Genomic DNA, 14,782 nt, shown 5'->3' with positions numbered 1-14,782 from the left:
AAACACCAGGGACTGCATTTGAGTGAACACATGCTTGCTCCATTGACTTGAGAACATAGTAATCCTAAAAGTTCAGGTTTGAATTAGGGCAAGCTTGGAATTTTAATATTTCTTGATTTGGGTGTTCATCACCATACTTACCTTCAAAATCTGAGTGACCTTCAGATTGGCTAATTATAGCCTCCATTCTACTACTAGATAGGTGTTCTGATCTTTTAATTCTTTAAGGGATAATAAAATGGACCGTCAGGACACCTTTACTAAACTAACCTTAAACAAAGCAATTTCTCAGGCCTCCTGTTCCCTGGGTGTACTTTGGAGCTTGCCAAGAGCCAAGGGAAATCTCAAATGGATATGTTTTAAGAGTCCATTCTGTGTCATATCTGTGTGTAATGGGATAACTGCCAAAATTCCAGAGCTTTCCCATTAGGGCAAATTGGCAGTACCCTGTTGTATCTATCATTTCAATATTTTTATCTGACAAGTGTGATTATCAGAACCATGTAATTATCCCCTAAAAAATGCCTTTTAGAATTGTTTTAACTATTGCAATCTTATTGCAAATACCATAGATTTAACATGATGGGTGAAGGAATACCGTTACTTAGCAAATACTACTGGATTTCCTTACTACTGGAGGAAATAAGCTACATTTGAAACTGTTATTTTTTTTTGAGATTAACAAAGTACACAGTAAAATGAGATTTCATTTTTTTTCCAGGAGAATCAAGCTTGAATAGAAGAAAATTATATTTCTGAGTTGACTAGAACAGACAAGTCTTATTAAGTTTATTCTTTTCACCCAGAAACAAATTATTTTCTCAGTTAAAAGACATTTTGTATTACATAATAAAAGATCAATCTTAATAAGTATATCTGATTTTGGGAGGAGGGTGGGGTAGAGATATATATGGTTTTTTTTTTTGGGGGGGGGTTTGCGATTTTCAAAGTTTATATTATTGAGTGACTTACATTTTGTTTGCAGAAAATCAATCTACTCACGACCAGGCATCTATGTTGGAAGGTGAATTTGGATGTAGAATACATTTTTTGGAATCTTTAGATCATCAAATGAAATTAATGAAAAAATATTCCCATAATGCATGTGAATTTCCAAGCTGATCAAATCCTAAATCAGAGCAATCTCATTTTGCATTGGACTTTTTAATAAATCAAATTCTAAAACTGATTGAGTATATGTAATAACCACAGACTTTCTAACTATCTCTTTCTTACAGATTTTTTCACAATAAATAAATTATATTCTTCAATAGAGGTTCCAAAATTATTTTTAGGATGATGTTTAGGAAGGAGATTTTTGAGACAATAAATTCTTTCCAAAGAGGTAGTGAGATATAGTGGAAAGAGTGCTGGACATGGAACTGGATGGCCTGGATCTGAGGCCTACCTCTCATAGTTGTGGGACCTTGGACTTCTCACTTAACCTTAGCTATCATCAATTTCTTCATCTTTGAAAGGGGAATAATAAACATTTCCCAGCTTAGCTCAAAGATATGGTAATGAGCAAGATGGTATATATAAAGCACTTGATGGAAACTTTTGCTAAAATCCCAAACAAATCCCTGCTTAACTTTCTGTAGCTTTCTAAATTGAGTGAGGGGCTGGGAGTAAGAACAGGAAACAACTCAGAACTGGAGATAGATGGAAGAGAAGGAGGAGGAGGGAGGAGATAAGAAGCCTTTTGTTGTTAGGGCTATGTCTCCTCTTGGTTTACTTTAAGTGCCTGTGACACATCCTATTTCTCCCTAAAACTACTGATAAAGTTTTCTGACTTCTTCATATTGGCTTTTTGCAGAGACTCTTAAGAATTCATCATTATAATTTGTTGAATTGACATTTGATGAAATTTGTAAATACTCATTTTTAATTAATTAAAATGAGTATGTGTTTACACATACCAAAAAAATGCCCATTTTGGAGAGTAACCTTTGCTCTTATTTGGAAGATGTTTTTAAAAATCATATCCTTGACAAAAAATACTCAATTATACTGTGATTTAGAAATTATTCTGCATATGATCTACTTTAGTTTGCTTTGTTTTTCATCTTTTAAGGTTACTCACATAAAGAGTCTCTTTTAGCCTACTTCTGTCAGGTCTCACTTGAAGTTGTTACATGTTACTTTCTTCTTCATTTTGTGTTCTTTAGGAACGCAGGTGCTATTTTTTTAAAATGCAATATATTTTTATAAGAAGAACCAAAAAATACCAGTTGTAGCTGGAAGATAATTAGATCTGGAATCAAGGGCCCAGCTTCCTTTCCCTTTGTATCTGAGGTGAAGCTACCTGTGTCCTCATTTCTAAAATGAAAAGATGGGGTAGGATAGATCTGTGATCCAATGATTCACTTGCAAAAATCAAATTTCCTTTTTTACAAGTCATCTTTAAAATTTTAAAAATTTGTTTAGTTATAATTTACATAGAAATTTGTTTTTGGCAATGACCATACTTATCTGCAGTATACCACAGCTGGGCTCTAAAGTATTTAAAGGGTTTTGTTTTTTTAAAGAGTTTCCTCATTTATTTATTTAATCACAAAAATTTTAGCCTGTACTGAATTGCTTTCTTGGAGGAGAGCAAATTTCTGGGGTTTTCCCCCATGTTGAATATATTAGAAGTCTTATTTAGCAGATTTATAATTAGTAAATATATTTTTTCTTTACTAAAGAGGAAAACAAACTATTTCCTCAGTTACCAAAGAAATAGAACATCTTTGGTTTGTTTTTTAAGAATTTATTTATTTTGAACATTTTTTTCTTTTAAAAATTTAAAAGCTTAAAAAAGAATTCCAAATTCTCTCCCCCTCATACTTCCTCCCATGCTCACTGAGAAAGCAAACAGTATATCACTTAATGCATGTGAAATTATGCAAAATGTATTTCCATAGTAGTCATTTTTTTAAAAAGCAAATTAAAAAATAGAGAATGCTTTAATTTGTGTTCAATTCATAGCTCTCTCTGGAGATGGAGAGCATTTTTTTTTTTTTTTTAAATACAGTCCTTTAGAATTTTTTTAGATCATTGTATTTATCAGAGTAGCCAAGTCTTTCACAATTGATCATGATTACAACATTGTTATTGTGCTCAATGGTCTCCTAATGCTTCTCACTTCATTTTGCATTAACAACTTAAGTTGAGACACAACTTTGTTATATCTATTTAAATAGAATTAATTGTAAAGACCAGATTGTTTTGAAAGCTGCCTATGAGCAGTGCACTGCCTATGTGCAGTTGGAAGCCCTCCATTGGAGCAGGGTTTTGCACAGGATTAGAGCTGGAAAAGGATCCCAGAAGCCTTAGAACACACAGAATCTGACAAAAAGGAATGTAGTGATCCTCCATGTGAAGAGGCTCACACTTGCTGCATGAGGCCATCCTTCCTTGGGCTGGCTCTCATCAGCAACTTGCTCACCATTCCTGATTCCTTCCTCTGGGGCCAACAAAATAGGTCAAAACCTTCCCTTCTACTCACTCAGTGCTGTAGTTGGTCCACTGCCTACTGAAATACAGCCTGGAGAACTAGAAATGTTATTCATGTTTTTTTAAATAAAGTTGTTTTTTTTTTTTTATGTACAAAAGTAGTATGACCAAAAGTGTTGCAAAAATGTAGGTACATTAAGTTTACCTTCCAGTTGAAACCTACATCCTAAAATTTTCCTAGTTTTCAAATTCATTGGATTATTGTATACAGACTCTATTCTCTCTCTCTCTTTTTTTTTTTAAATTAGGATAAAATTTTCTTGTCTCCTCTGCTTGTTTTCTCTGTTCTGCCTTTGATTATTTTGAGTATCAACTCCATTAGTTATTTTTGCTTTGTCATTTCCATTGTCAAAGTCCTATTCAGAGAAAATAAAAAGAAATTTAAGAATCGAAAGGCTCTATCTTCTCTCTGTTAACCAGGGAGTTTGATTCCTTCCTTGCCAATTGAAAAAACCAATCCTAGAGTGGTTAATTGTCTTGCTGGGGGTCATGCATCTAGTAAGCATCTGAGACAGGTCTGAAGCTCAGGTCTTCCTGCTTCCCAAGTCCAGTGCGTTGGCATTTAGTATTCAATGTAGTTTGTTTTCCTAAGGGAAATTACCTTTATTTTCTGTTACAGGACCTCAGAATGGTTGGAATGACCCGCCAGCTTTGAACCGAGTTCCCAAGAAAAAGAAGGTACTATATGAAAGCAGTCCTTTTCCTATGCACCTATGCTGTGGCATATCACTGCTGCTCTGAAGATTCCACAAAAAAACAAAATTGACTATCTAGTCTCTTGAAAGAGCATTTCAGTGCTATCTCTAAAACCAGGAATGAAAATTGTAAAATGGAATCAGCAAACCTTGAAGTGATGAATTGTACTTGAATTAAGGATCCTTTTTTTAGAGGGAAAGATGTCCTCTCTGCCTTTTCTTCTAAAAACATGTTTGCAATGGTCTAAAACCAAGGGTCTCATGTGGAGTGTGGTGGAGTTTTTAGGAGTTTGTAGATCTTTAGCTTTCATTGCTGAACAAAGGTCAGACAATTATGTATTAAACCACTTATAGGCTAAGCAGCAAGATTGTGAGTGAGGTTATGACCATTTTTTAGGTAAGTGATGAAACAGAATCAGATGGGAAGCCAGAGAGTCTTGGAACTGAAAGGAACTTCAGATGCTATCTAGATCAGTCTGTGACTCAAAGCAATTCCTTCTGCCAAAGGGAGCAAATGATTGGTCATCTAAACTTTGCTGGAAGAACTCCAATGAGGTGAAATCCTCTCTCCTTGGATAGTTCTAATTTAGAAGAAGATTGTCCTGGAGACAATCCTAAATTTGCCCTTTTGCCACTTCCACCCCATTTTTGAGTTCTTCCCTGTAGTGATACTATAACAATCAAAGGTCAGGTGGCTTCCCTAGTCCTGAGATATATAGGGTGAGCAAGTCTGAATTCAGTGGTTCCCTAATAAACATTCAGTACCCAGATGCTTCTTTTTGGTGAGCATTCTTTTTTAGTATTTCCAGGTGCCCAAGGTATTGGGTTTTAACAAGATACTAGAGAGAGATTTGGAATAAAATTTGGTCCCTCCTTGTAGAACTTACAGTTTGGTAGGGTTAATATAATAGGACATAACATAAGTTTCAGAGTTACAAGACAAAGTGCATTGTAGAAGAACATAATTATCATGAATGGAAATCAAGGAAGCTTTCCCAGAGAATGAAGAGGGGGAGAGGTTCAGTGTTCCTAATATAAAAAGTTGATATGAGTGCAGCATGTGTTCAAGGAGGGAAGGGAGTAGCAGGGACTTGCCCCATTGGACTAGAGAAGAGAAATCTTGGAATAGAAGAATATAATAGAACAAGGCTGAAAAAATGTATGTGCACATGAAGATCATCTACTGTATACAATCCATGTAATGATGATGCTTCATCCTTACAAGGTATTTCTTCAAGGTTTGATTTGAAACATGTAGCTATTGGTTTGTATTAAGAGGTGTATAGAATTAGAACCAGAGGTACCTTAGAAATTGGTCACCTGGCCCAACCCTCTAATTTTAGGACAATGTAACAATATTTTAAATTCTACTATTGTGTTTGTGTTTTGATTTTTAAAAGATCCCTGAAAACTTCACACCACCTGTACCCATCACCTCGCCAATCATGAACCCTCTGGGTGATCCTCAGTCACAAATGCAGCAGCAGCAGCAACAGTCTTCTGTTCCAGCACCTCTCTCAGGCCAGGTTCCATTCCAGCAACCACATCTCTCAGGGAGCCAGCCCATCCTGCAGAATCCCTTTCATGGCATGCAGCAACCATTGCAGCCTACCATCCCACCAGCTTTCTCAAAGCCTAATACAGAGGGTGCCCCAGGAGCTCCGATAGGAAATACCATCCAGGTAACCAGAGAAGACTTATGTCCCAGTTTAATGGCATCCCTTTGTTTTAAGTTAAATGTTGAATACTTGCATTAAGAGCCTAAAACATTTTCAAATGTTTCTAAGCCATGGTAGTGACCTTTGAATAATGATCATGTATGTAAAAACTGCAGAGTTATAAGAGTCTGTGTATGCACAGGCGCCTACAATGGTATTCCTATTTTCTGCTTATTCAGTGTTGGCTACAGTTTCAGGTCATTGTTCTATTCTAGGTGGTTATATAGAAACCATGAAATACAATAAACAGAAAGTTGTATTTTTTGTAGCACAAAATGTGACTACTTGGAGTAAGCATATTTGTTTGCTTAGAACACTTAGAGGGTCCATAGATAAAAGATTTTTACTTTTATTCAGTATAATTTGTGTCTAGGATGTGATTCTAGTTTCAAATAAAGGGATCATGTCTTGAGAAAAGAAGTCATCTTGTTGGGGAGCATAAGGAAGCCTCAAGACAATAATTATCACCCATAATTTACCCTTGTGAGATCCTTCTTAGAGTAATGGCTGAGGATTTAAAATATTCTTTTAATTGGGGCAGGCCAACATTTTGCTGTTTTTCAAAGATCTTCAGATTTGGAGAATTCCATCCTTCGAATGTTAAACTAAACATTGCTGCCTTGTAATGTGTACTGCACAAGCCAGAATGCATTGTTAGTCTATTTATACCCGATATATCCTTTAAGGGTCAGGTCAGTTATGGATAATCATTGTCAGGCCAGAAATAATAAAGAGGTTTCAGGCATAGCTAAAACCTCTTGATTATTTCTGGCCTGACAATGTTTATTATCTGTCCTTGGTAATTCAAATTGACTTGAGATGTGTGGGTAATTATAACTAGGGGGTTTATCTCCAAGATTTGGTGCTGACATCCCTTAACAGTCCATTACCTATTTAGAGTGAGTAATTCACTAAAATAGATAATTACCATATGGACAACTTAATGTGAGCCCTTTGGCCTCTCCATCTTTGGGAAGGTGCTTCCCTTCTACCCCCTTTCTCCTTCATCCCCATTGAAGTAATATCCTACCTCTTCTCCCACTAAGGCCACATTTTCTCAAAGCTTAGTCCTTGCCCAAGAAACAAATGGTTTTGGATGTGGGCCAGAGATTTCAATTAACTCACTAAACTATTCTAAGTACTTGGTATCCTTGGTATCCAAGGTGTCTTATATTATTAGGCCTGTCTTATTAGGATAGGATAGAGGGAGGCCCTCAATTAGAAACACATTGGAACCCTAGATCAGTCTTGGGTACCAGTAACTTAGCTCACTCATATGGAAGGTATCTAAAACTGTGGTCTGTTCCTGATTGGCCATTATAAATCATAGTGCCATGTCACTTAACTGTCCACAACCAAAAAACATTGATTTTTTTTTTTTTTTTTTTTATTAAACTATGTTTAGGTTTGTTACTTCTCTTCACCAACCAGGATGTAAAGTAGTATTGTAAATATTATGTCCACCATGATGGACATTATATGGTGGGATAAATCATGAATGATGTATCTGTATTGTTTGGGTCTCATTGAATAGTGTTGAGGCCTGCTTGCCCACCTGAGTTTTTATGTATGAACACACAGATCTGCACTCCTTTCACAATAGCTGTATCTTTCAGCATGTGCAGTCCTTGCCAACGGAGAAGATTACCAAGAAGCCCATTCCAGATGAGCACCTCATTCTCAAGACCACGTTTGAGGAGCTCATTCAGCGATGTCTTGCCTCTGCCACAGACCCGGTAGGTGATTTCCATATTCTATGCATTAGAACCATTCTGAATGCCTGTGTTCCTCTGAGAACTGTTACCAATGGACTGTCAAGATATATTTCTTAAAATTGCCATGTTCGCCACTGAAAAAAGCTCATTTTGCTTAGGGAGGACACTCAAACCCAAAGAGAAATGGGATGGGGGCCACTAAACTGTACATAAGGATCTCTACAGGCTCTGTGTTTACAAAATATAATCTTTTCTATGGTTTTTATTGTATTTATATTTACTTTGCTAAATATTTCCCAATTACATTTTCATCTGATTGGGTTATAGTTAGGAGGCTTGCAGGCCTGTGGCTGCATTCGACACGTCTGACTTAGAGAATATTAAAATTCCCAGATTTACAATTTATGACACACATTCTTTTGGGGAAATTGGAAGAATCCTCTACTCCATATCCTTAGCATTAAACATATTTAAAACCATTCATACCAAGTTGCTCCCAAAAGAACCTCCATCCCAATTCCATCCTCATTGTTTCCTGGAAGAGCCAGAGATTGGACCCTAGTATGATCATTGTAGATCAGGACAGAATGGTGGTAGCTGGTATTATGGTTCTGTAGCAACATCATCTCCATTTTCCCTCTCCATTGCCATCAACTATTCCATCAGCTTTCAGAATTCCACTTTCTGATCCTGTTCTACCTCTACAATTTTTTTAAAGCATATGGCCAGATTAAAAAGAACAAAGCAGCTACTACACTTGCTATGACTGCAACTTTAAATTAAAATTCTATCAACAAATTTTGGCCTCTTAACCATTTGTTATCTTTCTTCTGTCAACAAATTAACTTCTGAGGACTTTTTTTGTTGTTGTTGTTGTTGTTGTTGTTGTGTTTTTTTTTTGACAAAATTGTCATTTTCACCATTAGTACAAGTTTTATTTTAGCATATTCCTACTTCCAGTTTTACTTCAGTGCTTCCAAAAGATAAGAGGTAAATTATGTCTTTTGGAAAGATGTCATTGGTAGACAGTTGACCAAGTTATGGGCCTCAGTCTTATCATTTCCCTCCATTTGGGGTATTTATACAAATGACTTGGTCATAGTGCACTAATTCTCTTCTTCCTCTCTTTCTTCAGAAAATAAGACACAACAAAAAATCTTTTCTAGTCTACATTTGTTCTTGTGTAGCTAACACTACACTCACATACCGCAATTTGTTCAGTCATTTCCCATGTTACTGGTTTCATTCCCAATTCTTGCTGTCAATAAAAAGCACTGCTAATATATATTTGTTTCTCTTAGTATTAAGTATTCATGAATTGAAACTTCTCTGATAGGACTTTGCTTTAGTTAGTTTAGCTTTCTTCTTTCAAGAACTATCTATTCATGTTCTTTGACCATATAGCTATAACCAGCTCTAGAACACTAAGCCTTTATTTATTTATTTATAACATCTTGTTTTCCCCCCCTACTTAATAGTACATTATTAAGATTTTAGCTATATTTAACATGTATTGGACTACCTGCCATTTAGGGAAAGGGGTGGGGGGGGAAGGAGGGGAAAAGTTGGAACAGAAGATTTTGCAAGGGGGTGTATTGAAAAATTTACCCATGCATATGTTTTTTAAATAAAAAGCTATAATAAAATAAATTTTTAAAAAAAATTTAGTTATAAAGTAAAAAATAGTTGGAAAGTTCATGAAATTCTTTGGGTAAAAAATATTACTGTTATCATTTAATTCTTTTTTTTTTTTCTCTTCCATAGCAAACAAAGAGAAAATTAGATGATGCCAACAAACGCCTGGAATTTCTATATGATAAACTTAGAGAACAAACAGTAAGTTTTTGGGGTGTGAGAAGGATGATAAATTTGTTTTACTAGTACAGAAGCAACTCCCTTGACTTTATTCACTAAAGAAAGGAAATGAAGAATCACTATGATCCTATTGGTTTAATTAGAAACTGACTTTCTAACCTGACTTATTTCTTTTTTTAATCTACTAAATTTGTAGGTCAGAAAAATGCCATGAACCTAGTATATACTTTGTTTTCAAACCAAGTAGGCAAACCTCATGATCTCCTGTTTAGGCTGTGAGAATAGGGAGGTAGATTCCAGAGTCCTGCCTACTGGATCCATGTTGTCTAAGAGAAATCCCTCAAGTTAATGTGACAGAGTTCCTTCATTTGCCCTTGGCCACACCTGTGCTCTTCAGCGTTCATTACATGGATGACCTGCTTGTTACATTTCTAGATAAAATGAAGCTGACAGGGATAACTAATTAAATGCCAGAAATGAGACCCAAAACATGTGAACAGGTTGGAATCATTAAATATAATAAAGTGAAATTGAATGAGGAAAAATGTAAAGTTCTCTGCTAATGCCTTTGATTTTTCTGAACCCAGATACTAGATAGGAGAAGCTATAACTAGATGATTCACATGAAGAAGACCTGGTGAGAGTCAGTGGCGTGGTGTAGTAGCTTTTGGCTCCCTAACCTGAGATATTCTGGTAATGCTAGGATATGACCTGGAATAAGGGAAGCAGTGTTGTGTTATCAGCCCTACATTTTCTTGGGGATCACTTCTCAAGAATTCTGTTCTGGTTGCACACTTTTTAGAAAACACATCGATAGATTGGGAGTGGTCCCAGAGGAGAGCACCAGAAGGAATTGAGAAAGATTAGCCTAAAGAGGAGAAGACCCCATAGGAAGCATGGATAGAAGGAATAAGATGTATCCTATTGGATTCAAAGAGAAAAATTGGCATCTATTTCCAAAAATTAGAAGAAAGCACATTTTATACCAGTTAAAGGGAATTTTCCTCTTAAAACTGTCCAGAATGTTACAAGCTTCTCCAGGAGGTTATTTGTTCCCTAATATTAAAAGTTTCTGAGTGGAAGTGTAATAATCTTAGAAATGTAAAAGCATCACTTGAAAGATTCTTCAGAGATCCCAGACAGGTTAAGGTCACACTTGGAATGGAGGTGCCAGAGCCCATTTCCTAGAAGTTATGAAGAGGATTCTACTTCAGATTCTGTGAATTCATATCTAGATCTTAAAAGCATATGAATGCTTTTATATTTATTTAATATTTATTTATTTATATATTTAATATCATTAACACCTCCCTTTAATTAACTTGGAGACATAATTGCTATATCATTAATGGAAAGTTGAATGTTTTTATAGAGTAGAAGGTAGGTTAGGGGAGGATTGCATAGAAGAGAAATCCTTTCTCTTTTTTTTACTAGTAAATGTAAACTATGTCTAGGATGCTTTCCAGAGTTTGTTTTATTTGTGGCTTGAAAAAAATAGAAAGTCATATTTTCTAGAGACCAAATTAATTATCTTTCTTAAGGGTTTTATGAGACTTGACACTCCATTTTTAGGGCAGTGAAGTTCAAAAAAGGGTGGACAATAGAGCTTAAGTAATATGAGCAGATCAGTGTATACAAGAAGTAGATTCGACTTCTGTACCCTTGTTATTACAAATGCCACCTGTACTCTGTTGTGTTAGTAAGAGTGAAGGTGAGAATTTGATATTTTTGGTATTTATGTTGAAGGACTTGGGGGCAGTTTTGCCGACTTGGATATTTATTTTTTTATTTTGATTTTTGTATACCAAAATGAGAATTTGTATTAGTGGGGCACATGCACTTCTGTCACATCTTAAGGAGATGAGGTTATGATATAAGAGTTAAGTGGGAAGCTGCTTAAAGTTTATGGGAAGAGAAACATGTTTACTTTCCTTCATTTTTTAAAATGCAAGTATCTATTCAAAGTCTTGGAAGATTTAAAGTTCTTATTAAAGGAAAGCAGCATTTTATACTTATTAGCAAAATTTGATCTTTATTAATTGAAAATTGTAACTTTTTATCACTTTAGTAAAATTAATTTGGTAATAATTTGCTTGGGTCCATTTTAAGAACTTAAGAAATCTCAGACTCTCAAAATATTTTGAGAAACACAATTTGTTGTTCTATTTTAAATGATTTCATGTCTAATTTTGGTTTCTAAATCTAGTCTGTGGGAGGCTTTGCAGCCTGGTAGAAAGCTTCATTCTCTGAACTGGCTTTGTTCTTGTTGCAGCTTTCCCCAACTATCCTCAATGGTTTGCATAACATTGCAAGGAGTATTGAAACTCGGAACTACCTGGAAGGACTGAACATCCATACGCATGTTGTAAGCAATAGCAACTTCAGCGAGACCTCAGCCTTCATGCCAGTGCTCAAAGTGGTTCTCACCCAGGCTAATAAATTGGGTGTCTGAGTGAAAACCTTGTTGCAGCCATTGCAGGCCACTCATTTCAGGAAATCCCCATTCCCTCAAAAAGGTGTAAGCTGCAGACCAGGCATCAGTTCTCACTAGCATGTTTCCATGGCCATCTAATCGAGAGCCTTTATGCTATTTTTGCTGATAAACTCAATTTAGAGTGGCTCCAGGACACTCTGTGCTTTTCTTTACTTTAATCTCTTATTGCCCATAATGATTCTTCTCTGCAGATAGTAGATTTCATGGGTTATGCATAATATGGCCTACTAAAGTAAATATTGTACTAATAAAATGGTTTTTAATACTTTGATGTGCTTTTTTAAAAAGAGCATTCAGTTATGCATTAAGCAGAGGTAAACCAATTTTACTCCATATTTCTCTACTTCCTTGGTATCAGCCAGACTTAAAATGTATAATCTTATCTAATGAGTTTAGTTTTTCTATTGTACCCCAAAATTTACTTTAATCTCACTTTTGAAGAGAAAAAAAAAACACATTATTTTGGATCAAAACAAATAACCAAAATCCAGAAGATAATACATGGGTTTCAGGACATAGTAATTCATTAAAATATACTTATGCTAATACTTCAAAGATCTATAGTTTCATCTGTGTCAGTGCTCTGTTTACTGGTGTAGATCACAACTAATCCATGCCCTGATAAAGAGCTTATTGTTATGGACAAAACAAAACCATCCCTCAGTGGTCAGCCCTCAAAGTCTCTTTAAGCTTGACTAGGCTAGGCCTGAATGACTGATAGACATTAAAACATGCCTTCAGGAAAACAGAGGTTTCTAGAGTTAAAGACCATCTCATATGGAGAGCTGCTGAAATGTATCTCTGGACTTTGAGACTTCTTGGTCCCAAAATAAGTGTTGGTAATAAATTTTGTTCAGATTTTTAGTTGAGTTTAGGTTTTGTTTCATGTCATATTTTATTTTCATTTTTATTTTCCCTGATTTGAGTTCAATTAGCTTGGAAAATCAGAACCCAAAGTGTGCTGACCTAGCTTCCTTAATTTAGAAGGACCCACAGTAAAACAAACGACCTTGTCACCACAGCTCTTCCCAGTGAATAACTGATCTTGTCCTTCCCCTCCTCCCCTCAGGCTGAGCCCCAAGGACAGATTGACCCTTTGAGTCCTTTCATGATATAGGTATTCCAACTCTCCCATCATCCACACCCATCACTCTCCCAAGGTCAGTGGGGCCAAGAGACTGGAATTAGGCCAGATCATGGCACCTAGAGGTCAGGTGGTGCACTGGGCAAAACTCTGGACCTAGAATAGGGGTGAGATCCTGGGAAAAGGCACTTGCCTCTGTAGTTTTCTCATCTGTAAAGGGGCAGGGGGTGGGGAATAATGCAAAATAAAGTCCACCTACCTCACAGGGTTGTTGTGGGGACCAAATGAATTCATATTTGTGAAACACTCCACAAACTTTAAAGCACTATATAAGTGCTGGTGAGTATTATCATTTTACTGCTTGTGTGGCCTAGGGCAAGTAGTTGAAATTCTGGGATTCATTTTCCTCATTTGTAAAATGAGAGTTTGACTATCTTGGATAGCTGCAAGTCTCTTTCACTTCCAGATCTGAAATCCTAAATGTAATAGTGTACTGGTTTAGATTAATAAACAGGATGTTTCAAAGGTCTTAATGCTGTTTTAAGCTTAAAGGGTTTAAAACTAAACTAAGATTTTTGGGACATTGTGCATATTACTATTTTGAGACACAAAAGCACACATAGTCTAATGTCACATCTTCTACTGGTAAATCCTACCAGAAACTTAAAATTGTCTTTTCATTTGGAAAAACTCATATTTTTTAAAAAATCAAAGCTTCTTTGTAAAAATGTCCAATAGAGTTCTAGACCTGCCTGTGTACACCCAGTGGCGTACATTGGTTGGATAGATGAGTTTTTACCAACTGTAGAAAATTATCCTGCTTTCAAATATGCTTTTTTTTGGGGGGGAGGGAGGAGCAGGTTATTCAATCTCTGTATTTTTATTGCTCATGGCCCTTCCAATGAATGTAGAAAAAGGTGGGCTAATTGCTGAAACATCTTGTGTTAAGTTAGTTGGAGTACAGTATTTATGGGAAGAGATTTTTTTCCTAAGGAGGAAAAAAGACCTCAAAGGATAAATTTATATTCTTTTCTAAAACAAAAGATAAAAATTTAGCTCTACTTTGTAAATGATTAAAATGTTAATGATAAACCTCCTTTTAAACTCTTGATGATAGCTTGTGTCTGTGCTTATTCAGTATACATTATCAAATTGTATTGGGATTGGGGATTTCCATTTGATTCATTACCATTCTTATTTACTTAGAGGAACTAAAAGCCCTTATGCATAAAACTGACTCATCTTTCCAATTAGATTGAGAATGCCATGAGTTTTTTGTGTCTCTACCACTATAGTCAGTGTCTGGGATTGGTTTTGGTAATGACTAATCTTGGCCAATAGAAAAGGCTACCTATGCTAACACCTCCAATCTCACAAGATCACTTAATGTCTAGTAAAGGCAGTAGACTACATCTGCATTCCTCCCTGGGCACATAACTTGGAAAATAAAGCGCCCATCTTCTAGCATATTTCTCATGTTCTGGCAACATGCTAAATGGTGGTGGCTCCATGTGCCATACTTCTCAAGAAGCACTGAATTTCAGGAGAATAAAACTGTACAGGCATTGCTAAGTGCCTAGTAAGTTCCAGCAACTATGTTGGCAATACAAAGACAGCCCCTGCCCTCAAGGGCCATGTATTTGTAAGAGCTCATGGTATCTGTCAAGGTAAGAATTTATGATTTGCTTACAGTGCCAGGCAGTGCCCTATATAGGATATAAAGAGGATATAAAGGATATAAAGAAAGGCCAAAAAAAAACCCC

General features: G+C 35.9%; 1 protein-coding gene across 15 annotated transcripts in view; it reads left to right on the top strand.

Annotated features, from left to right (window-relative positions):
• The window catches only part of SEC31A (SEC31 homolog A, COPII coat complex component), a 72,234-nt gene extending 59,430 nt beyond the window's left edge, over positions 1-12,804 (top strand). For 8 of the 15 annotated variants that reach the window (XM_074273322.1, XM_074273319.1, XM_074273317.1 and 5 more), the window contains 5 exons: positions 4,118-4,176; positions 5,594-5,875; positions 7,528-7,647; positions 9,391-9,462; positions 11,714-12,804. In XM_074273322.1, coding sequence (XP_074129423.1) covers positions 4,118-4,176; positions 5,594-5,875; positions 7,528-7,647; positions 9,391-9,462; positions 11,714-11,893 — 713 coding nt within the window. In that variant the 3' untranslated portion in view covers positions 11,894-12,804. Of the gene's footprint in view, positions 1-985; positions 1,025-4,117; positions 4,177-5,593; positions 5,876-7,527; positions 7,648-9,390; positions 9,463-11,713 lie in introns of all 15 variants that reach the window. The other 7 variants (XM_074273318.1, XM_074273314.1, XM_074273312.1 and 4 more) reach the window with 1 other exon arrangement.
• The last annotated feature ends 1,978 nt before the right edge of the window (positions 12,805-14,782 follow it).

Source organism: Sminthopsis crassicaudata, chromosome 6 (assembly GCF_048593235.1).
Source record: "Sminthopsis crassicaudata isolate SCR6 chromosome 6, ASM4859323v1, whole genome shotgun sequence".
NCBI classification, from domain to species: Eukaryota; Metazoa; Chordata; class Mammalia; order Dasyuromorphia; family Dasyuridae; genus Sminthopsis; species Sminthopsis crassicaudata.
The sequence above is the reverse complement of the archived record's forward strand: the minus strand, read 5'-3'. Positions and strand labels throughout refer to the sequence as shown.